The sequence below is a fragment of the Myxocyprinus asiaticus genome, chromosome 15, assembly GCF_019703515.2.
Source record: "Myxocyprinus asiaticus isolate MX2 ecotype Aquarium Trade chromosome 15, UBuf_Myxa_2, whole genome shotgun sequence".
NCBI classification, from domain to species: domain Eukaryota; kingdom Metazoa; phylum Chordata; class Actinopteri; order Cypriniformes; family Catostomidae; genus Myxocyprinus; species Myxocyprinus asiaticus.
The window spans coordinates 47,862,860-47,888,600 of record NC_059358.1 but is presented as its reverse complement, the minus strand read 5'-3'; the positions used below and the strand labels follow the sequence as shown (position 1 = coordinate 47,888,600).

At 36.6% G+C, this 25,741-nt stretch overlaps 1 protein-coding gene across 1 annotated transcript in view; it reads left to right on the top strand.

The window, feature by feature from the left end:
• bmper (BMP binding endothelial regulator) overlaps positions 1 to 20,462 on the top strand; it is a 40,078-nt gene extending 19,616 nt beyond the window's left edge. The window contains exons 7-14 of the mRNA XM_051718043.1: positions 259 to 358; positions 7,020 to 7,264; positions 7,532 to 7,636; positions 11,116 to 11,161; positions 11,347 to 11,673; positions 15,566 to 15,902; positions 16,390 to 16,520; positions 19,448 to 20,462. Of these exons, the coding sequence (XP_051574003.1) occupies positions 259 to 358; positions 7,020 to 7,264; positions 7,532 to 7,636; positions 11,116 to 11,161; positions 11,347 to 11,673; positions 15,566 to 15,902; positions 16,390 to 16,520; positions 19,448 to 19,629 (1,473 nt within the window). The 3' untranslated portion in view covers positions 19,630 to 20,462. The remainder of the gene's footprint in view (positions 1 to 258; positions 359 to 7,019; positions 7,265 to 7,531; positions 7,637 to 11,115; positions 11,162 to 11,346; positions 11,674 to 15,565; positions 15,903 to 16,389; positions 16,521 to 19,447) is intronic.
• The last annotated feature ends 5,279 nt before the right edge of the window (positions 20,463 to 25,741 follow it).

The following is a 25,741-nucleotide window of genomic DNA, read 5'->3' as shown; positions in this document are numbered from 1 at the left end:
AAAAGTAATCCCTTTTTTCAATTAAAAAGTAATTAATTACTTAGTAACGCATAACACCCAACACTGCTTACAGTGAATTGGAAAGCACAAAAATTAGGCTTCCAATTTAAATGTCGCCTAATGTTAATATATCAATACCTCAAAAACGTATTGAGAAAATAATGTGTATTGATGTTTTATGATATTCCTAGAAATGACCCATAGTTATTTTTCTTTACCTTGTTTGTGTAATAGTGTTTGTGTCATGTGTTTTTGCAGGGAGGTCACAGTATGTGTCATAAAGTGGTGTGTCCAGTTCTCTCCTGTCCATCTCATCTCACTCACACCCAGTCTGGACAGTGCTGCCCTAGATGTCATGGTATGTTATTTCCATTCCATGCCAACTTCAATTCTTGATTATCCACAATAAAGAACGTCACACACACGCCATTATTATTAAAGGAACATTTCAGGTTCTCAGATGCTGACCATTTCCATTTGCCGAGCGTCTCCTACAGCACTTTGCAAGTCACATTACATTTTGAGCCATTGAACAAACAGTTCTACACTGAGTTAGTAAAACAATCTCCTAGATATACTAAATTCTTATTTACTTCCAAGATATAAGCCCCTTTCACACATACAGCCTTTTCCAGAAAATTACCTGCAAATTTCAGGTTAGAGATCATGTGTGAACACAACCTTTTTGAAAATACTGGTGAATTTTGCTCTGGCAATTTCCCTTAATAAGATGATGTATCATTACCTATAAGTGTCCATACTGATGGTATGTGTGTACAGCGCATGTGGTACATTTACCAGTAAAGGCAACCCAATGGTTTTCCTGTAATTTACCTGGTTGCATGTGTGAACGGGGCTAATATTCTGTAACTGTATTACAGCATGACATTCAAAAAGAAAACTGCCACGCAATAACTTAGACACCCTTCTCAAAGAATAGTTCACCCAGAAAATTGTAATTCTGTTATTTTTACTCACCCTCTTGACGTTCCAAAGCTGTTATTTTTCTGTGATACACAGAATTAGAAATATTTGAAGAATCTTTATGCAACTCTCTCCATACAATGCCAGTTCATTGTGCTCACACCTTTTTGAATTCTCGATGTAAACGCAGACTGAATGCGAGCTTTAGAAAGAGGGAAAGATTATCAGGGAATAAAAATCTAAATTTGGGTCTGTTCCTCACACAAAGCTATTGTATGACTTTAGAAGAGTTGTGCATGTGTCATATTGTCGCTGTCTGATGAAAAACATGTATCTTCACTTTTGGCAATTTTGACTTTTCACCATAGACAGAATGTGCCGAATGACTTCTTCCTAATGTTTGAATAGTGCATCTAAATAACCAATGAAAAGATGTTTAATCAGGCTGTCTGTTTAACAAGTATCTTGTAAGATTGAGTTTTTCCATGCTCTTAAAAAATTATTTTTTTGCCGATACATGTTTTTCATCAGACAGCAACGATATGGACTACTTTCATGGAGCTTTTAGACATTTTTAGTAGATCTGGGTATTGATACAGACTTCCCAGTTCAATTTTGATTCACATGCTCTCGAATTGATTTCAATTAGATTCCAGTTCATTTGGATATATTTCAGTTATAATTTTTACATGAAAGAAATTCTCTCTCAGCTAATGCTGGAAATTATACAGGGGACCTTTTAACTTTGTACATTACGAAAATATTGATTTTACAAATTTGGCATTATTTATCATTTTGGTCACATTTAATTTTTTTTAAATGTACAAATTCCAGCCTTATCTCATAAAATTTACATGAGCATGGCAAACATTTTGCAAACAAAAATTAGGTGCTGTATCACACATTTTGCTGCAGTTTCCCTAGTGAAATGCCCACCGGGAGGCACCAAAATGAGTGAAATGAGGGATGTTTTAAAGAGTAAAATGCACCTCCCTAACAAAAAACTTTAACCTAAACTTAACCGTTAGTTTCCTAAAAGATAAATGAGAGCTGAACAGAACAGACTTCCTTACAATTTACCAACGCCTAAACCTAACCAATTGTGTTCTGAAAGCAAATGCAACATGAAAAGTACATTTTCTGAAGCAACCATGTCATTTTGTGTCGCTTCTATAACAATTTCGTTACACTTTCAGTTTGTTTTTAAGCATGCTTGACTGGGCTTTTGCCTTGGAGTCCAAAGTCCAATGCTCTATCAGGTGAGATACCGCACAATCAAGTCAATCATGTTGGAATAAGTGTGTAAATGTAGGTGGATCTGTCATAAAAGTGGTAAAATGTACCATTTTCAAGTGATGCGTTAGAGTAAACATACCTTGCAAACTAGTCGCCTAGTCATCACTTTTTTTGGTGGGGGGGGGGGGGGGGGTTGGGTGAAGTAGCCTTTACATCAATATGAATGATTTGGTAAACTTCAGTGTTAGGTGAACAAGCATTTTTTTTGGCCGATCGCGTCCGTGATAAGAGCAGCACAAGCATAAGTGGACGCTGCACACCACCACCTCTGTGTTTGACAGATGCGGTGCGTCTCTGAAGGGTGACAGGAAACAAGCTCTAATCACACTTCCAAACCAGGGGTAAGGTATCCTTACAGTCGCAGTGTATGGTATTGGTACAAAACTGATTTTCTTACTGTATTTGTCTCTTTATATACTCAAGGCATGTGATGGTATCAGATGTTCATATCATGATAATTGCTGAAGCATTTATCACGGTATACGGTATTATCACGGTATTGTATTGAATTACAAAATGGGTTGAAAGATAAATAAACTTTATTGTTGTTCTTAAGTACAAGATTTTGTTACTTGTTTTGCACTTTTTAAATTAAAAGATAACAAAAAAATTATTTTGCAAAGATCAGACCTTATAAAATTCAAAGGGACATGGTGGCTTTCAAAAGTCTGAGTCCAATGCTTCTATTTTGCATTGATCTAATTTATTTCGGTTAATTTTCATCACAAATGAACAAGTAACAACAATGGGAACATTTTGAGGGAAAAGTTTAATTGAAAAAGAAACATGAATTTTAGAGTTTCCTAGTAATTTGGCATGTCTTCCTATTACTACAAGAGTTAGAGTGTTGGGAATGTCGATTTATTGCTGAAAATGCTACAGTGCATTCAGAAAAATCAAAGCAATTTGGTTAATAGGTTATCTAGAAGTTTTCACGGTATTTGGAATTGCTCACGATGACAATATTGTGCATGTTAATTATCATGATATATCTTATTATTGAATATCAGCAAATGTCTAATATACTCTACAGAATTTGTTAATACAGAGCATGACTTTAAAATGTTGTAAAATGGCCACAATGTTTGGCTATCAGTAACGCATGAACTCTCTTTATGATGTCTGTTTGAATATTTCTTACGTTCTTTACTGTCAGTTGTTGATCAAAATCAAAAAAAGACAAATTCAATCACATTTAGCGCAGAACTGGCAGAGAAACAGTGCAGCGACTCTCTCGTCTGTTGGATTCATGTTTCTAAAACTGTCCCTTTCCTTCGCGTCCTGTCAGCTCCCTCTTTGGATATGAGGAAAAGATGAAAAAAAGGAATTCAAGTGAAATGTCCCACTTGTTCAAGCGTCATTTCAGAGCCGTAATGTTGTTCAAATGTCATTATTTGATATATTGAGAATAAATCCTAATAATTCAAGATGCAATGTCAAAATATGTGACAATTAAATTTTGTTAAAACAGCGGTGAAACATGAATTAAAACTTTGTGTCAGATGTAAAGGGGGAGGAGAATTTATGTATACGCAAAAGATTTTTCCACATTAATCCATCTGTGCATCCTCGCTAAAGCCTCCTTGTAAAGCTTCCTCTGTCCTCATTTCAATTGTTTTTCATACAAATGTGCTAGATGAATGTATTTTTGCCAAGTTTTACTGTGTTTTTGAAGCTGTAAAAGAACTTCAGCTGTTAAAATCACATCTCAAGACACCTGCGTTCTGCTTGATTCATTGCACTGCATCTTGCATTTTTAGCACAAGAATGCGTTTGGTCTGAACTAGGGTCAGAAATTAACAAGGGCTCAGGGCAAAAATTGCCACTGAAGGTGACAAAAATTGCCCCAAAATTCAAAATGTGGGGGCAAAAAAAAAAGTGCTACTTTAATGATTTCTGTTTCTTATTTGAAACATTTATTCAAGACCTATATGTATCACATTAAATTTATTTGATAAATAACCGCTTATCTGATTATTCAGGTTGAACATATATTTTAAGGAATTGATTAATTTAAAGTATTTGACGTAACACAATGACATCTTATTGTCATATTTTGTATGGTTAGAAAAAATATGTCCTAACAATTCCCTCATAACGGTAAAAAAATGTCCCTAAAAACAACTCCAGGGGGCAAATGTTGCCCCTTAATAGAAAAGTTCATTTCTGGCACTGGTCTAAATAGCTTCTTTTAGAAGTGCTTTAGCCAGTAGTTACATAGATGCTATACATACAGCTTTATACATAAAAAATGCTTCTCTCAGAGTCACCAGAATTGAATGCTTTGGTGTTGTTTTGCCAAAAAAAAAGTCTACAATTAGGGTACACTTTATTACTTGGTCAGATTTCTGTGCATACCCTGAGATGAACTCTTAAAATGCTATTATTATGCCTCATTATTATGGAACGATTTTGGCAAAGGAAATGGGAAAATATGTTTTTAAAAAATAATAGAATAACAAAGATTACTTTTCGCACTTTAACAATTGAATACACATTGCATATACAGTATATACTTAAATGTTTATTGTTTACATGCATAATTTGTACTGATATGTAAATCTTGAATATGCAGGTGATTTACAAGCTGTAGAGAGGGTTGTGCATAGAGGAAAAGATCAATTTTGGGATTTTAAGAATCAATATTGCAATTGTTCAAATGAAGATTGAAATTAATCAGAAAATATTTTTTTTACCCAGCCCTAGGGCTCTATTTGCATGTGTGCACAAAACGCAGAGCTACGTGCTACGACAGTGCGCAACGTCCCGTCCAATTTTTGTGAGAGCTCTAATTCTAAGTGCAATTTTTGAGCCAGCGCAAGTGGGCGTGTGTGGGAGTGTTTGCACTATTGTGGGTGTAGGCATACAAACTGTGGGTGTATTGTATTTAAATAAAGTGGCGCAAAGTGCAATTTGCTATTTTCCTGAGAAATAATGTCCCTGAAGATCACAGTTTTTCAGGGGTAATAGACTGAGATTTATATTAAACTTTCTAGAGGTCATAGTTTATTTTTAACATTATTTTTATGATTATTTTTATGTTTATATGCATTATTATTATTATGATTATTGTATATTTACAGTTGTATTTTTGATTTAATTTGTAGCCTACTAGTAATTTTCCACCTGTTGTTGAGATTGATTTTTAAGTCACTGTAAAAGGGGTTGGCAGAACAAGGAGAGAATAAAATATTTGAATTTGGTATGATATTTGTACCACTTCATTATTTTGATTATATTTTTGTGTTTGAATACATGAATTTAATTTTTTTTTAAATCAAAATCGACCTGTAGAAGTGAAGTGCATGCTGATACAATACGCTGTTACATACTTGCCATAATTTGTGTGTCAGTAGATGAAAATGATAATAATACTTACATTTCCTATAATTTAGATTATAAACTCTACTATGTAGAGTGTACATCCAAATTTAGAAGAGAATCACATTTTCTATACGTATAAAAGGAGCATGTCACTGTCATAGAAATATGCCTGACAATCATCAAGGACGCATTTAATGCACAAAATAACCTAATTTTTAAGTCTTCTAATTCATTGCATACAGTCCATTTACACTACCAACTTCTTATGGATGTGCCGTCTTGGTTTATATTGCTGGTGCTTGAGGGAATGAACTATAATAGGACACAGACAGTGGAATAATAACTGGAGAAAACCTGAGAAATCAATGGCACTAAATCCAGCCCATTTCTGCATTGCACGGGCGATTTCGCCAAACCTACTTGCTCCTAGACTTAGCGTGTGCTTGCCCGATAATACCAAAATTTCATGGCCATGCCCACTGACTTTGCACTTATGACTTACGGCATAGCGCTGAGCTTAATGTTAGTGCTCTTAAAATTGGGCCCCTTATGTTTAGTCCTTTTTGGGGGCTTGACCAACATGAATAAAATAGCCAGCAGCCGTATCACCCTGTAGCTCAAGTCCGGTTGCCCAGCGAAGCTAAGCAGGTTTGAGCCTGGCCAGTACCTGGATGGGAGACCTCCTGGAGAAAACTAAGGTTACTGCTGGAAGAGGTCTTAGGGAGGCTAGCAGGGGGTGCTCATCCTGTGGTTGGTGTGGGTCCTAATTCCCCAGTATAGTGAGGGGAACACTATACTGTAAAAAGGTACTGTCCTTTGGATGAGATGTTAAATGGAGGTCCTGATTCTGTGGACATTACAAATCCCAGGACACTTCTTGTAAAGATTCAAAGGAATCTAAAGATTAGGGGTGTAACCCTGGTGTCCTGGCCAAATTCTCCCCATTGGCCCTTCTCACTCATGGCCTCCTAATAATCCCCATCCATTAATTGGCTCTATAACTCTACTCTCTCCTCTCCACCAATAGCTGGTGTGTGGTGAGTGTACTGGTGCACTATGGCTGCTGTTGCATCATCCAGTTGGATGCTGCACACTGGTGGTGGTTGAGAAGAGTCCCCTGTTCACTGTGTAAAGTGCTTTGAGTGTAGTGTCAGAAAAGTGCTATATAAATGTAAAGTTCATTCATTCATGGTCACTATAAACTGTTGGTGTATGGAAAAGAGCTGTGTGAAGATTTCTACTATTGTGCTCCATGAAAGGAAGAAAAACAGGTTTGGAACAACAATAGGGTGAGTTGATAATGACAGAATTTCCATGTTTAGGAGAACTATTCCTTTGAATCTTTAGGGAAGGACGCTTGGCATCTATTGTGCAACCATCAATGATCGCACTCAACCTGCAGTGATGTCACTCACTTCAGATGGCGTCCAGACATGAGAAATGTAAAGTGACAGGGTGCCGTTTGTCTTCTGTAGGCCAGAGGAAGGTGTTTGACCTGTCGTTTGGCAGCTGTCTGTTCCACAGTGAGGTGTATGAGAACGGCACATCCTTCAGCTATGACAACTGCACCAGCTGCACGTGTGTGGACTCCACGGTGGTGTGCAGGAGGAGGTGCTCGCCACCCGGCAGCTGTCACGGCCGTGCGTGCTGTGAAGAGTGCAAGTCTGTTCTCAAGATGGAGGATGTGAAGTACTGCAGGGTAAAGAGCAAGATATACAGGGTGAGACATTCAAGAATATGGACGAATAGGTCAATAATGAATAAATGTGAAAGTGATGCAATGACAGATAGGTGTTCTTGCAGCTCAACTGGTATAGCATGGCGCTCACAATAACAAGGTTATGGGTTTGATTCCTGGGGAACACACATACTGATGTATTGTTTAGCTTTAATGCAATCTAAGTTGCTTTGACAAACTTTTTTTTTATTTTTATTTAAGAATATGCGTGCAGATCAGAAAAGAATGACTTTATCTCTTTTTGTGTAGGATGGTGACAGATGGTCATCAGTTAACTGCACTCTGTGCACCTGTGTGAAGGGAAATATTGAATGTCAGCCCAAGAATTGTGTTCCCATCACCAGCTGCCCCTCGGTAAGTCATGCTTTACAAAAAAAGAACACACCCAGACACCTAACCCCGTTTGCAGTTATATCTAAATGTCATCTGTACTTATGTATAATATATTAGTTTATAATTTACTGCAGCACTTTTTCTATAAAAAAACAACAAAACACACAGAGGCAAGACACAAAAATACAATACATCATATTTAGGGAGAAAAAAAAAATCAAATATCAATAATGTTATTTCTGCAAAAGTATGGCTAAAATACCTTTTCCTATATGGGTGTTTCTTCAACTTTGAGCACTTTCATGTCCCAGGGGTTGATTTTTATTCAAAGGAACATATTTAAATTTTTTCCTTGTTTTGTCTTTGTTTGTGTTCTTTCTCAGTGTACTCACATGTACATGTACAGGTTTTAACACTGACTTATGTTTACACTAGGGCTGCAACAAACTATTATTTTGATAATCGATTAATCTAACGATTATTAGAATGATTATTCGACTATTCAGCGATTATTGCAACGATTAATCATTAGCTCTTAACCGACTATTCAGCTTGTGCCTCGACTTAAAAGGTTGTATTAAACGTGCTTACTAACAATAAAGAGGACAAAATCATCTTTTAAAATACCTCTAAATGACATTCACTAAATTAAAGGAGTAAAAATATACTTTTTATTAAGTTAAATTCAGTAAAAAATCCTATCGTTATCAAGTGTTTTTGTCTTAAAACAAGAAACATTTACTTGAGAAACAACATATAAGATATTTAGACTTGCTTTAAGAGAACGTATCTTAAATATAAGTGTATTTTGTATATCATTTTGGTTATATTTCTGGTTATACGAGTGCAGTAAAGACAAAATATACTTATATTCAAGATCTATTCTCTAAAAGGAAGTCTAAATATCTGATATGCTGCTCTCAGGTGAGTGCATCTTTTTTTTAAAGGATTTTTAGATATTTTAAATATTTGTATTTTTAATATTATATTCAACATTCTTAGATATCAATTTTTTCTTCTGCAGTATAGCTGCTGAAGTAAATGTACATTGTTTTAAAGGAGTTTTAGATATTTATATTGGAAAACAAGCCAAAACAAAAACGTGTATAATGTGGTGAAGACTACCCTCTCTCACCTTTCTGTTCACTTCAATCCATCTTTAACTCACAAAAAAACAAACTCTGTCTTATTAATAAAGCTGCGTATTGCCAATGTTCTTCACGATAAGAAACACACAGTCACACATATATTATGATTCAATAAGTCACGAGTCATCACGTTATAATCTAGCTGCATTAAGCGTGTGCGCTCGAGGGATGAGTGCGCTCGAGGGATGAGTGTCCCCACCACAGAGTGTGCCAGTTTCAGTCTCTCCCCCTTAGATCGGGACATTCACGCAACTCATAGAAGAGGCGCTGACCGCACAGAGAAATGCCAGTTTCGGAGTTTGTAGTTATTTACATGATCTGCTATTAAAGCTATAACGCATTAAATATAACTGCATTAAAGATGTAACGCCGGAGTGTTTCCATTAAAGAGCTCCGGCTCCACTTATTCCACAATGACAGTGCTTCTGTATTTACTTATTTGGTATTTTTCCCTCATACTTTGCAATCTACATAAGCTGTTTGGAACATTTAGAGTGCATCTGGACTGTGATCTGTGTAATTCTATCTCTCCTCAGTCAGTCGTGAACTACAGTGCTCCTCTCGCGCGTCATCATAAGAGTTTAATGTGATCTCATGATATGTTCAATAAGATCAAACATCTGTTTGACAATGAAAATATTGTCGACAATTTTTTATTGTCGACGTTGTCAGTAACGGCGACTAATTGTTTCAGCCATAGTTTACATGCACTTAAGACAACGGTTTATTCCAGGGTTTTAGCAGAAAGCAGCGTTTTAAAACGTCACGTAAACAAGAACACTGATTTCCTTGCGATTAAGAGAAAGCAGTTTAACACACCTGGGTTTCTCTCGGAGAACGCTGCTTAATGTGGTCATGTAAGAGGTTTGAAGAGTGCATGTGCGTGAAACAGATCAGGATAATAAACGTCATAGGATGGAGCCCAACAACAACTCAACACAGCAGAAAGAATTCAACATTTCTGGGAGTACAGTGGGACAATCACATACACTAAAAACTACACCCACATAGGGGAAATCCCAGAGTTTTATGTCAGAGGGAAATCCCACTATTGCAGTACAATTCAGCTGCTGGAGAGAAAGTGAAGGAATATCTGGAAATAAAGTGAAGCAACAGAGAATAAAATAGTGAGTCTTTCTTGGAACCCATGTTTGTTATTTACACAAACGTCGCGGGAAAATTACATTTCTGTGGAGAAAACTGCTTACTGAACGAGCCGCATGTATACGGGAATAAAGAGTACGACACTTATACAGTGCATGTAAACAGGAATAACCTGCTTTCTGGTGTCCATGTAAACGTAGTCACTAATGAGGGCTAGTGATTCTGTTGAGGATTAACTTAAGCACATGAGCAATCAATTTCAAATGAAGCAAGACAAGAACACACCTTTAATTACAGCAACACAAAGCCTATATGACATGTGAATGTCTCCACAGCATGAAACTACATCAGGACTGCTTTGCACTACACACGAAATTACAAAATAGAGCAACACAATACAACTGCTCCTTAACAATAGAGCGGTTTGGTTCTGGAAGTAAAAATCTCATTCATTTTTCCATTGGTGAACTGATTTTTAGCAATAACTTATAAACCTTTAAAAACAGACCTACCATGTGCTTCGAGGTTGTTAATTGAGAGTATATGCTTCTGTTGAAGACATCAGTCAGCATTATTTGAACTTAATTTAAAAAGAAAATTGTGCTGAATAGCAGAATTTCTGATAAAAAAAAACTGTACTGCCCATGATCCTGATGAAGAAGATCCACCAATCAGAGGCAAAAGAGCTCTGCAGCAACCGCCCATCATGCACTGTGAATGACACAAACGAGTCACTCTCTCTACACTCTCAAACTACCTATATCTCTGTAAATGTCTAAATAGTTTGCAGTACACTTCAGTTATATTGTTTCTATACTCTTAATAACTTTAAATCAATAGTAGATTGATTTAAATAGAATAATTATTATTATTATAAACATCCATGCATGTCATGCAACATGAAATGAAATGTCAGTGGTGTTGTATGAATATTTCTTGTAGCAATCATGAGCTCACCGGCTGTCAGTGTCATTTCAGTGTTACACACTGACTAACCAGCACTTGCTGCAATAATATGGTTTTCACCACTTCCCTTCATTTTGATTTTATTTCTTTATGATTCAGCGTTTTGCTAAATGCAAAGAGTGTAGAAGCCTTAAATAGATTTGGCAGGGAAACCATTAAACAGTAGCTCTTTTATCTGACTCGGAATAGATTGCGGTCGAGACCGTATGGTATTTGCTGCGTCAGTGCGAGTCTCTGTCTGTCCCTCTGTGTGTCTTTACATCTTTCTGTTTGTCTTTTCAGAATAAGATCCTGAATCGCACTGGCTGCTGTCCTGTGTGCACTGACAGTAAGTTGAAAGCAGTCAGACTTGTCACACACGCAGCACTGAAGTGTCACCTCAATCTAACTGTACAAATTCAAAGTATAAACCCTGCGTTTGTCATCTGTTTGCACACAAATTTCATTTTTCATTTAACAAAGTGGATATTTCACCAGCCAATATCCTCTCCATCACTCTCTTCATAACTCCAGAGCCAGGCGTGTGTACGGTATTTGGAGACCCTCACTATAACACTTTTGACGGCCGCACATTTAACTTCCAGGGCACGTGTAAATATGTGCTCACTAAGGACTGTTCGCCTGCCGCCAGCTTCAGCGTACTGGTGAAGAACGACGCACGGCGCACACACTCCTTCTCCTGGACCAAATCAGTGGAACTGCACATGTCAGGCCTGAGCATCAGTCTCCATCAACACCTGACCGTCCGTCAGAATGGCACGCGCATCGCTCTGCCCTTCCACAGCACTGGAGTTCACATCGACCTGGATGGATATCTGCTTAAACTCACCACCATCGCAGGTAAAGCTCATTTCTGATAGAGCACACTAACTGGATTGACCTGTTGCATGAGGATTGTGATTTCAGTAACCGCCCTGTAGCTGTATCACTCTTATCTGGGTGCAACCTTCATGTTAGCAGCTCATGTCTCGTAAGATATTGATGCAGTTGTTAAAACGTTAACAAGAGGAACCCAACGCCCGTGTTGCAACACATCATGTTTTGTCACAACACCAACTATGTCAAGCCTGTAATCATGTGTACTCAATGGTGTGGTTTACACAGAGGCTGCCTAATTCACCGGTTAACCTGGTATTGCAGATAAATGAATCTCTATTGACTCCTCCAGCATTCAAAATGGACCCACTTTGGTTGTTCATTGCAAACAATTAATTCCTTGCCACTTATGTCAATAGATTTGTTGCAGTGTTACAGGGGTTTAGGATGGTGCTGCAGAGTAATGTTTTTCTGTAATCTAATGTTTTAGGAGAAAATAACATCCAATAAGTATTTTACCATTGAAAGGCCACAACTGGTTCTTCCTAAAATTGACCCGTTGGACAATGGATGGAACAATTTGTTTTAAATCATTATTTTTATACTATATATATATATATATATATATATATATATATATATATATACACACACACACACACTACCGTTCAAAAGTTTTGGGTCACTTACTCATTCTTTATTATAATTTTTCACATTTTAGAATAATAGTAAAGTCATCAAAACTATGGAATAACATAAATGGAACTATGGGAATTATGTTGTGACTAAACAAAATCCAAAATAAATCAAAACTGTGTTATATTTTAGCATCTTCACAGTAGTCACCCTTTACCTAGAATTTGCAGACATGTACTCTTGACATTTTCTCAACCAACTTCTTGAGGTATCACCCTGGGATGCTTTTTAAACAGTATTGAAGGAGTTCCCATCTATGTTGAGCACTTATTAGCTGCTTTTCTTTATTATTTAGTCCAAGTCATCAATTTCAAAAACTTTTTTTTTTAATTAAATTTTAGTTTTATAATGAAATAAATGAATATACTTTTGTCAACAAAACTAATATCAAACATTTAAGCATACACCTTCAGATCAAAAGATTTTTAAGATCACAAGAAACATTTCAGGCAAGTGACCCCAAACCTTTGAATGGTAGTGTATATATACATTTTCTGTGACAACAGGAAGGGTAATAAGCAGGATAATGAGCAGTCAGATGGTCATTTTTGCAAAATAAACACCAACAAAACACTGACTCAAGCTGGAGGTTGAATTCAGCTGTTTCTGGAGACTGGAGTCTGGAGTCTCTTTCATCTCAACATAATTTCAACTCAAATCATTATTTCATGTCCATTATTTTTGGTATTTGTTAAAAAATCAAATAATGTATAGTCAGCTGCTCATTATCGCAATATAAACTCCTTCAAGTGATACAAGATCCCAACTTTTTGGGTTTATATTGCGATAATGACCGGTTCCCTTTAGGGCTGTGTCGATACAATCAAATGTCAATATATCACGATACTTTTTTTCACAGTATTGTATCGATACTTAGATCCATGTATCGTGATATATCGTGATATTTTCAGTGCAGTCAGAGATGCTTTTATGAGGCATGAAAGTCAATTCTTTAAATGCCAAGATTGCTCTTTCTTTTTACCTGCAATCCCCTACAATCATATGTGCGTAAATACTTCCCATATGCAATAAAAATGTCTGTGATTTTAGATTTCACTCACCAGTGTTTGAGTGGCCCAGTGGCGAAGAAATTCAGCACCAAGCTCTTTTCACTGCGTGCTGAGAGTAAAAGCTTTGACTCTTTCTGTGTGATGTGAGTCCAAAGACTAGATCCAAGCAAACTATTTATTGTTTTATAATGTCTCTTTTAATATCCTTTCTGTTCTCTACAGTCAGTTATTTATCAAAAACAACAAAAGAAACATTTAATTCTAATCACATAAGCATGGATGCTGTAAAGAAGCTATTCGACCAAACAAACACTACTGTCAAAGTCTCTGCCACAGATCTTAAAGAGACAGTACCATTTTAGCACTTGTTCTACATATCTAAGTAAATAACTGAAAATAATACAAATTAGACAAATGTAAACAACAAACATGTTACAATAAATTGTATATATGCAATATAATATATGCAGTTTCAATACATCATATTTATTGATGTAATACATGGACAATATTTCTAGAAAGCTAAAATGTCAACAAAATGATGAAAAACTAATGATAAAATAAAATTTTGAACACAAATTATGACTTTTAGAAGAATATATCAGCTCTCTAGGTCCTCACAGTGCAAGTGAATGGGTGCCAAAACTTTGAAGCTCCAAAATCCACATAAAGGGAGCATAAATGTAATCCAAAAGACTCCAGTGGTTAAAGACACGATATGATAGGTGTGGGTGAGAAACAGATCAATATTTAAGTCATTTTTTATCATAAATTCTCTTCCCTGCCCAGTAGGGGGCGATATGCACAAAGAATGTGAATCACCAAAAACAGCAGGTGAACGAGAAAGTGAAGGAAAAAGGACTTATATATTGAACTGTTTTTCACATTTCACTTATATTACTTCTGAAGACATGGATTTAATCAACAGAGTCATCTGGAGTACTTTTTGTTGCCCTTATGTGGATTTTAGAGCTTCAAATTTTTGGCACCAATCATTTGAATTGTATGGACCTACAGAGCTGAGATATTCTTTTTAAAAATGTTGTTTTGTGTTCTGCAGAAGAAAGAAAGTCATACATATCTGGGATGACATGAGGGTGAGTAAATGATGAGAGGTAAAATATTTTTGGGGTAAAATATCCCTTTAAAAAAAAAAACTTTTACTTACTATGACAGGCACAGTAATAGAGGCTACAAGAGTCCAAAATGAACAAATTCCCAGATGCAGTTTGTTGTATTTTGGCATTGTTTGAAGTGCAAAAAAAACAATAACTACACAACAGCTTTCCGTCATATTTTTTGTTGTTAAAATAGCCAAATTTGTTGGATATTTTTCCCCTTTTTCCTCATAGAAATGTATGAGTAACTATAGTAATAAAGCTTCGCTTTCCCCCACGCTAAGCCATGCCCCCTTGTATGACCAAGGCTGTAGATCCAAGTTGTTCTAACTGTAGAATCCTCCAGTGCTGGCCACAGAAGAACACGGAGGAATAAAAAAACCCTATCAGCATAGATTTTTGCCGATAACCGATAGTTCCATAAAGCCACTATCGGCACCGATTAATCTGTAAAACTGATCTACCTCTAGTCTACATACCACAGACCCTTTGTCTCGTACTGTTTGTGTTTGCATGTTAGTGTTTGCATTTCGCTAAATACATTATCTTAAAATTAATTATTTCTCAACTTCAGACATTTTAATACTGCTGCAACAGCTTCTGCCTCACATTCTATTTTCAACATGCTATGATTTGAGATACACTATTTCTAATCTCACATATGATTTAGCACAAATAGTATGTGAACTGGGACACAGGTAGACAAATTATGTGCACTGAGTAATGTTTTATGTTGTGATGGCAGTCAACTTAACATTGTTACAATGCACTACATGTCCACGCTATCTACAATGCTATCTCAGCATGACGGGCCCCATTATGCAGCACAGCTCCATGTAAAATAAAACAGCTTTTTTTAATGCTGCCGCTAAGACTGTACATGATGTTACACATCTTTCTCAAAAGTACTATTCATTTTTAGTGTTTTTTAAAACAAAAAATTACTGAGTTTCAAGCGATTGTTAGCTCATTACACTGGCTTTAGAACTAGCCTCCAATTAGCCATTTAGCATGCTAGCTTTTTGAATGAGAAAGAGCAATACAGTACATTTCCTTTGTGTCTCATGCTTATGATGGCTGTTTGTCCATCAGGGCTGGAGATCACTTGGGACGGGGACAGTCTGGTGGAGGTGGTTGCAGCTCCGCATCTGAAGGAGCGTGTCTGTGGTCTGTGTGGAAACTATAATGGTCACCGGCGAGATGACACTCTAGGAGGAGACGGACATTTCAAGTTTGACGTGGATGAGTTTGCAGAGTCGTGGCGCGTGGAGGAAAACGAAGTGTGTGAGGTGCCAAACCGCAGGCCCACGTCATTCCTGTGCGCAGGCACAGTGAAGGTGAAGCTCCGTGCACACCGAGCATGCCAAAAACTCAAGTCCTGGGAATTTCAGAAGTGCCATTCTGCTGTAGACTTCACCTCCTTCTACAGGTACAGAGTGACCCAGTCTTATTTAATCATCATTATCATATTTGCAGTATTTGAATATCTGGACAGGTAGATTGTGTTCTGATTGACATTAGATATAGGAGGCAGCCACTGACCACCAGGAGGTGATCAACACTGTCCTTTCCCCAGCGGGTGCCCTCTTGATTTCTCCTGCTTTATATCCCCCTCGTGTGTTCTGTCTTGTGTCAGATTCTTCCCTCAGTATTCAGTCTGTTCCTCTACTTCCAACAGTTGGTTTGTGTTGCACAATTTTCTAACCTTTTGTTAGATTCTGATCAGTGCTTTTTTGTGTCGTTTGTTAGTTTGTTTTGTTTTACTTTTATCCTCTTAAGGGTGTTTTTTGTTTACAGCCCGTTAATGTTTGTCGGCTTTCTAAATAAAGAACTTTTATGAGCATTGACTGCTTGTGATTGGGTTCTCCTTTACAAACCCTGACACCCTCTCTCTCTATATGTCTTCTTGTCTTTAGATCATGTGTAACAGACATGTGCGAGTGTCCAATGCATAAGAACTGTTACTGTGAGTCGTTCATAGCGTACAGTCGAGCGTGTGAGAGGGAGGGTGTACATGTGCACTGGAGACCAGAACTCACCTGCATGAGTAAGTCACACCTGACACACATCCAGTGACAGAAACCACTCGAACTCTCATTTGTTGTGTGCTGCTTTTTATTTTGGAAAGCTGAATAATACATGTATAAGTGGAATACACTTGAATTTTTCACATAATATATACAACCCCAATTCCAAAAAGCTGGGACAGTGTGGAAAATGCTAATAATACAAAAAGGAGTGATTTGTAAATTATATAACCCTGTGCTGAACACAATGAACACATTATTTGATGGTTCACCTTGTGAATTTCATTGTTTGTTTTTTAAAATATACATTCATTTCAAAACAGATGATTGCAACACGCTCAAAAAAAGCTGGGACAGTCGAGTGTTTACCACTGTGTAACATTGCATCAACATTTCTTCTAATAACACTTATTAAGCATTTGGGCACTGAAGAAAAAAGTTTGTTAAGTTTAGCAACCAGAATTTTACCCCATTCATCCATTATGCAGATCTTCAGCTGCGAAATTTTATGGGGCCTTCATTGCCATATTTTGCCTTTCATAATGTACCTCACATTCTCTACTGTAGACAGGAAAAGACTGCAGTCAGGCCAATCTAGCACCATACTTTCTGCTTACACAGCCATGCACTTGTAATCTGAGCAGTATGTGGTTTGGCATTGTCCTGCTTTAACCCCTTACACCCTGAAGGCATTTTGATGGATTTCTGCTAAAATGACATATCCAAAAGTAAGAGCTGATAACTTAAAAATAAAAATGGTAAAGAACGTAAATTGCATGGTATCCATTTTTTTTTAATTATTTTTATTTTTATTTTAAGAAAATAGATTTGGATCCCTCTCAGAGACTCTTATGCTACAATACTGCTGAATAACACAAAATATGAGCACTAAAAAATTAACTTTTCAGTTATTATTCAGTTTGACATTATACGTTTTAGACGGGAAGTATGGAGGGTCAAGAAATTTACTTTGGTGTTGTTCTACAACGTCAACTATACCATGATTTTTTTGTTTTTTTTTGTTGATAGGACAAAGCAATCCACACTTATAGCATATTGAATCATGGTTTCCAAGGTGGACTTCTATATATCAGAATGTCCAAATAACCTCTCCAAGCAATAATTAATGTGTTTTTTTGAACATTAAAAAAGACTAACTGAAAACTATGAATGCAAAATCTAAAAATATATATAAAAATACTTAATAGTACATTTGATACATTTCAGTGCACTTTGGCTTCTTTTTCCATCACTTGTTCCATCACTCCAAAGAATGTGCGTTGAACTCCCATTTGTGCGCAGTCTATGTATGTGCGCTCTGGTTCTGGTTCTGGTCCACACGTGAGACACTTGACTTGTCCAAATGTGGAATCTGACACTCTCTAGAGACCCAAATGAAAGCAATCTGACACATCTATGACATGAATGATCGTGTTTCAGTGAATCGCTCCCAGAAAACAATGTTGCTATAGCAATCCATATTTGCGCTAGCCAGGGTAGCTTTCATGACACTCTTTGAGCAGTATATCTGGATTTACAAAATATACGATGTCGAGTGAGGGCTTGTTTGATTCAGGATCGCCAGCTGTAAGTTGTGATATGTTTTCTATATTATGTTTATTTTTCATGAAGTAATTACCAAAATGTGACGGAAAGGCTGTTTATTTATTTTTATTTTATTTTATAATACATTTGGATTTCAATCACTATACTCACTGTAGTTTGGTCTATGAATGAAACTAATTTGCTTGTTATATTCTACTTATCAAGACCTTTCCAAAGATATACAACACATGGCTGTTTTTTTTCTTCTGTTTTTTATATGAATGTTATCACAAATATGTGACTTTTTTTTAAATGGATTAGTTCTAATTTATCAGCCAGTTTAAAAGCAGTATTTTAGAATTGGTCAGATCAGCTATATTCATTGTAACAATAAGAGTCTAAGCTTTAAAACGACACCTAATTTGCGCAGATCAAGCAAGTAGTTGTTGAGTAATACCGTAATATATTTATATTTTCTTTTTGTGATAAGCGCCCCCCTAGAGGACCCAGTATTGGGTCGCTCCGGGCTTAATGCGCATGCTATCAGATCCCTCAGACGTCACTGTCTTAAAAACAGTCATTCGTCTCTCTGTAATGGATATAATGACATGGGCTTGGGAATACATCGGTAAACCTTTGACAGTCAACACAATCAACAGATGCAATTAAGACTTTACTATGCAAAGCAGCAGCCATACATCAACACTGTCCAGAAGCGCCACAGACTTCTCTGGGCTCGGTCTCATCTGAGATGGAAAGTAGAACAGTGGAATCATATTTTGTGGCCGACGAGTCCAAATTTGTCACATTCTCCCGGCCAAAGAGGTAAAGGACCATCAAAGCTGTTATGAGCGCCAGGTCCATAAGCCAGTGTCTGTCATGGTATGGAGGTGTGACAGTGACCATGGCATGGGTAGCATGCACATCTGTGAGGGCCCCTTTAATGCAGACAGATACCATACGGCAAAGAAGGCCCTGTACAATTGTGCAGCTGTAGATCAGCATAATGGATGAATGGGGGGAAATTCTGCTTGCAAAACTTAGCAAACTTGTGTCTTCAGTGCTCAAATGCAAAATAAGTGTTATTAGAAGAAATGGTGATGTTACACAGTGGTAAATCCTCGAATGTCCCAATTTTTTGGGGTGTGTTGCAATTGTGATTTGAAATGAGTGTACAAAAAACAAAGAATTAAACTCACAAGGTAAATCATCAAATAATGTGTTGTAGTGCTTTTAAAATAGCACAGGGTGAATTTAGTTTTTATTAGCATTTTCAGTATTGTCGCAACTTTTTCAGAATTGGATTTGTATATTATGAACAACTACATAAAGCCTACCTTGTAGAAGGGTGTCTCAATTCTTCATTTGAGCTATTGCCCTTGTTTCTCTTCTTGTGCTGCAGCTACACAGTGCAAACATGGAGCAGTCTACGCCACATGTGGTCCTGCCTGTACTAAAACCTGCAGTAACTGGAACGAGGTCGGCCACTGTCACAGGCCTTGCGTCGCTGGATGCCACTGTCAGGCTGGCCTGGTCATGTTTCAGGGCCACTGCATTAAACCCACATCCTGTCCCGGCCGATGACCCACGTGATTTCTGAAGAGGGCTGCGAGCGGTCCAGAAGAGAACCGGCCGTTCTGCTCAGGCACACGTGGAGGCAACAATACTCTGAGAAACAGAGTGCAGAGAGACACAAACTGTGCATCTGCCCTGTGCACTCCTGAGCTTTCTTTATTGGATGTCTCGCCTCTAGGATTTGTCATGCGTGGTGAAAACTGAATTCTTAGTGCCTTACCGACCTCTAGAATTAACTCAGAGTTATCAAATTCTTGATGCCACAAATTCAAGCTAAACGGACCTGTGAGTTAAATGTGGTAAAGGTGTATTTAAAACATTTAATAGTATTATCCATTTATTGGGTCAACCTGGTATTTAATACACAATTTCTTGACTGAAAGGGAAACTATTTAAGTGTTTGTTGTTTATTTTAAGTGGAGGGGAAGTGTACTGTATTTGTCCAGCTCAGTGTAGTGATGTGCGTATGTGTTATAACTATTTTACTTGACCTAAGATATTATATATGAACAGTATAAAGCTAATATCCTATCAAAGAAAAATGTATTTCCTTAAAGTATTTGTCTTCAGGAACTCCATACCAGAGTCTGAAGTTTGTTCAGGATCAGAAATCTTGTGTGCTGACTGACTCAGGACTGGGGTGGCAGTATGATTTTGCTCCTATGGTGGCAAAGGAGCCCAAAAACAACTAAAGCCTTTTTTTTTTTTTTTAATCAACCTCATATTGTTTATAATGTGGCAAGAATTGGCTGGTTACATGTTCAATAATAAGGGGGATAATGTAATTAAGTGCCTGTAAATTGATTAAAAAAAAAAAAAAAAACATTGCAATACTGACCAGATCCAAGTGTGGTGGGTGTTTTTCTAAATGTTCAGCCATGTTATCATGTATTATAATAATTCAGAGCAGTGTTTGGGTCCCAACCCAAATACAATAGTTAATATTATAGTCCTTATTTATATAGTTATCAATATTAGAATGATCAAAATGGACCATTCAATGAATTAGAAATATGTAAATTGGAGGGAGTTAGTCATCTGAGTAATCTGAAGGAATTGTGAGATTTGGTGTGACTTTTAGAGCCCTAACTGTATTATCAACACAAGGCAGACAGTTGTAATAAAATTAATTTTATTTACAAAAAGAATAACAAGAATAACTAACAACTACAAAATGGTACTAATATGCTAAAAGATACTACGAACAGAGAAGGAAAAATATGCATAGAATAGAAAGATGCAAGTGGTTGAGTTGGATGTTGCTATGGTAGAGCATGGCTATTGTCTTATGGAAATATAAACTGCTGTTTCTCTGTTAACTAATAAGCTTAAGGCCTTATCTTCAATTAAACAAATAACTCAGACTTTTTTAAACATTTGATGCACAGGTTATGCAATCTAAAGAATATTAGACAATCATAAATGGTAGTATACATTAATGCCAAGGTCTCTGGAAAGAGCTTTGGATAGTGATATTTACATTCTGGCAGACTTCAAAGACTCTTAATCATTCATCTTACAGTTCATACAAAATCCTTTAGTTTTAAACATTGGCCACCAACATCTACTGTGTACTTGTTTTACACACAGAAATCTAATATTGGCATTACATTTATGCTGGTTAGCCAAAGGGGAATTAATGCGTGTTGGTCAAAGAATAAATTAAAACGGGAGTCAAACTCAATTTCAGCCTGGGCCACATCAGGGTTTATTTGTGCCCTCAAAGGGCCCTTTGAAAATGTGGCACCAACACCAGCTTTGGTAGCACCCATGCAAATATTATTACATGTTATGTGCATTGAAATGCACATTTGACAGTACAGCATTGATTTTGAGGTTGGGATGCAGATGAAAATTATGATATTAACAACAGTAACATCTGAGGAAAAAACAAACACCTAATTTTTATATGGCTAAATTGAAATATTCTGACAGTGTGAATAAGTTGGGTCTTCTTTACAGATTCCTTTCATCAGGCTCCTGCTAATTAAACTACAGCCATGTTTGGAATTTCTGAAGGCAAACAAAACAACTTACATTTTCCTACAATCAGAGAGCATTACAAGAGTACAGATTTTACACAGATGGAAAACTGATAACTTGGTCCATAATTATGAAAATGCACCATAGTTCTTCCATAGTTTTAACAATGATATTTGTAAATAGTTCATGGTAACCATAGGTAAAACCACGCATGGCTCCACTACCATGGTAAGTAAATATGGTTTCTATATAAAGAACTATGGCAGTTTTGTAATGACAAAAGAGCAGTCTTTAGAAAGTTTTCTGCCACAACTACCATAGGTAATACAGTACAGTTAGTGTTACGGCAGAAAATCCATGGTACCTTTTTGTAAGCATTGCAATCTGTGAATTGAAAAGCCTTCTAATTTATATCTTCTTTGTCAGTGCCATTTAGAATGTGTGGGCTGTTTGTTTTAAACTAGTTTCATCACCGAGACATAAGAGTTTTGCAACAGACAATTCTGTACCACATTCAAACAGGTTTCGCAATCCCTGCTGCGCATCTCACTGGTTCACAAGCGCATTTAAAATAGTCTGTTGTTCAGTTGAGACCAGTCCGCAAATTACCGCACCTGCTCTGCCCTCGTGCTGCTATGATTAAGCTGTGTTTATAATTGACCTGTGTAGTTTCATTCTGCTTTTGAAGTGAGCAAAATGCGCTCCAAAACATACAGATGACAGGGGAAGGCTCATTTATATTCACATTTATATTAACTGATTGTTCAGCAATCCCCTTCCATCCTACATTTCAGACATGAGCTCGTGGGCCACTTGAAATGAAGTGAGTTTGACACGTGTTTTTATGCAGTGACGTCACTGTGAGTAAGTGCGTGTATTTGTGTGTATATGTGGTGGGGTCCCTTTTGCATTGTAGAAAGTGTACAACTGACTGGGGCTGACAAGCATTATGTTACATCAAGAATATTAAATTAACCATGTGAAATCCCAACAGCGGCGTTCATAATTCAGCAGTGGTACAGCGCCTCTGCAAATTGCATATAGGGGAAACACTGATCTGTTAGTGTCTCTCAGGATGGGAGACTCAGAACAGACTGTGTCTGTTGAAAGAGTACTTTTATCCCTATTTCATGAGAATAAGATTGCAGTGTGGCACCTTTCTGTTCCAGTGTTCTGATTGGCTGTTGGAATCAGAGGTGGCACACATAGTTTAGCCCACCCTTCCTTTGCAGTGTGGAACTTATTTGCATGGCCTAAAGTTCGCAGTTAGAACAGTCTCTTTATGGTTTAACCGTAATGCATTGTTCTCTTTACAAACCAATTCTCTTGGCAATATGCTGAATGCAAAGAGTCCAAATATGATGCTGAAAGGTTGAACTAGCCACCATACATTCATTTATATGTTAATAGGTCAACATCTGCGAATCATTGTGTTAATCAAACAACTGCAATTAACAAAAACAGTTCTGTGAATGAACATTGGAGTGCATATGTTGCAGCTGATGTCCATTTTAAGGATTCCAAGCAAATGTAGGAAGGATTTGTCTTTCTTTGTGGCCTCTCTTTGTTTCAGCCACTGCTGCCACATGGGCAGTTAATTAATATGCTACATCTGGAGGTACTAAGGAATTTTTATGGTTACCTTAGCTTAGAATGGGAGTCAAGTTGTGCCAAAACATTTTGGCATTAAGAAACCCATGGATCAATGAGAAGTTCCTTCCAACATGGAAGTGGGTCTGGGGCTTTCCTTTCTGCCTCGTAAGAGGTGTCTGGCATTTGTCTGAGCAGCTTTATCTGATGTCTGCTTGGCATTTGTTTGTGTTAGTCCACTATGATCCAGTCAAAATATAGCAACTTGTCTTCACTGGGCTTCTGGAATGCCATTGTGTCCATAGGTTCACTACACATTATTTAGCGTGACATTATTACATTTTTCTTTTTAAATAGTGTACATTTTCCAGTAACAAACTGTAACAAACCACTTTGTTACACCATTAAGAGTAATGGTGTAACAAAACACTACATTGCTTTTTGTCACAGTGGATTGTGCACACAGCTGCTGAGCAAACACACTTACCTAAACTGTCCCGTGTAGTCTGGGAAGTCCAAAACATTTAGGTGAATCGTTTCGTTCAGATATTTCATATAAGTGAACTGATTTAGGGCTGCGACTAACGATTAATTTGGTAATCGATTAATCATCGATTATTTCCTCAATTAATCGATTAATCAGATAAAAAATAAATTTTATTTCCTGTATATTAAAATATGTTTTTTGAAAAAACAGAAATGATAAAGGGCGTAAGGATTTGGTTTGATTTACATGACTGAATTCATGATTCTGTACTCTCACAAAACTTTGAACAAAGCCTGAATCATCAGAAGTTAAGTTTGAATTTATTATTATTATTACTTTCAGGACATATGAGAAACAGTTTCTTTACTTGTAAAACTTAACACAAAGTACTCATCATTAAAGAGTAATATGATACATAGGGCATGGAGTGGGACAAAAAATCAGCCCAGCAGAGGGTAATAGTGACACGAGAATAGAAATATTAATAATTCTGCCCAGCTGAAAAATGCATAATTATGTTAGATGCATAGGCATCTTCATACATACATCATACACAGTCACTGATAACATACATTTAAATATTTTAATATTATAGTTTTAAAAATAGTATTTTCACCAATTACATGTTTCTAAACTATTCTTTTCAAATAACTGTGTATGTTTATCCAGTAAAATAATGTTTGCCATAGAATAAATTTACTAGTGAAATCAGACATTACATGATGTGGCATTATCAGGACCCTTAGCATTATTATACATTATATTCAGAATTACATACAGTTTAATATAGTACAATCATCTGTAAACCCTGTGCAAATTCACTCGCGCTGAAAAGACACATCCCGGTGCTCACTGTATTGCATGCGGTTACATGAGCAAGAGAAAACACTTCAAAAAACCTGCACTCCTTGACTGCTGAGACTTCAGTCTGATATCCATGAAAGCTGCACAATTGATTACATTGAAACTCAAATTGTGGTATGACGTTGGACAGTTTAATCAAAATGATTGCGCTCCCTTTTTCCAATGCAATCAGTTTGATTGACGCTCACTTGCGGCTGATTTTGAATTCATAAAATTTTTATATTATAAAACATAGAAAACAGCAGTAGAATGTAAGTGATGCGCTGGAGAGAAACAACTCTCGCAGCACAAGCAGCACAAGCACTCTATCAGTGCAACTGACTCAGCAACCACTCCACATTAAACTGTATGCTTATTATGATCTTCTTTGAAGTGTTTATTGGGTCATGTTTTTTCTGCTTCAACTTGTCTCCGCTGTTTTTCACGAGTTTCATAATAAAACACATTTTTCACTTGGCTGTGAAGTGACGTCACTGACGGGGCTTCTCTGTGATTACTGCAAATATCCAACTAATCGATAATGAAATTCATTGTCCATTATCGATTATAATTGATTTATATCGATTAGTTGTTGCAGCCCTAAACCAATTAAAACTAAAAATTCACCAAAACACTTATACAGTAAATAGCTTTTCGAAGTCCAATTCATTTTAGAGAATCAGTTTGTTTGGACAGTTCATGTAAATGAACCAGTTCAGATAAATGATTCACTGATTCACTTGAGTCTGTGTGTTACTGTCTTCTTTTTTGAAGCAACATACTGAGGTAATTGCAGCTATCACTTTCAACTAAAATAATGTTTTTTTTTTAGATACATTTATAATAAATTATGTATGTTTTATTTAGTATGAATTTATTTGTTAAATTTAATGTTACACTATTTGAGATTTTCATAATTCTTTGTGCCAGATCAATTCTGTAAAACTTATAGTAGATGTACACAGGAGAATAATTAAATAATAGGCAAATAATTTGATAGTCATTAGGCCTATTGAAAACATTTTCTGTTGTTTTTTTTTTTTTGTTGTTGTTGTTAGTTGCTACATCATTTGTTTTTTTGTGGAGGTTCCAAGGTAGACTGTCCTTCATATCTAAGATTTGTTCAAATGCACTTTGGATCGCATCTTTTATATGTATAAATGTTTTCCATCTGAAAGGACTAAATATTAAATGAAACAAATGACAATAAAACGCAAA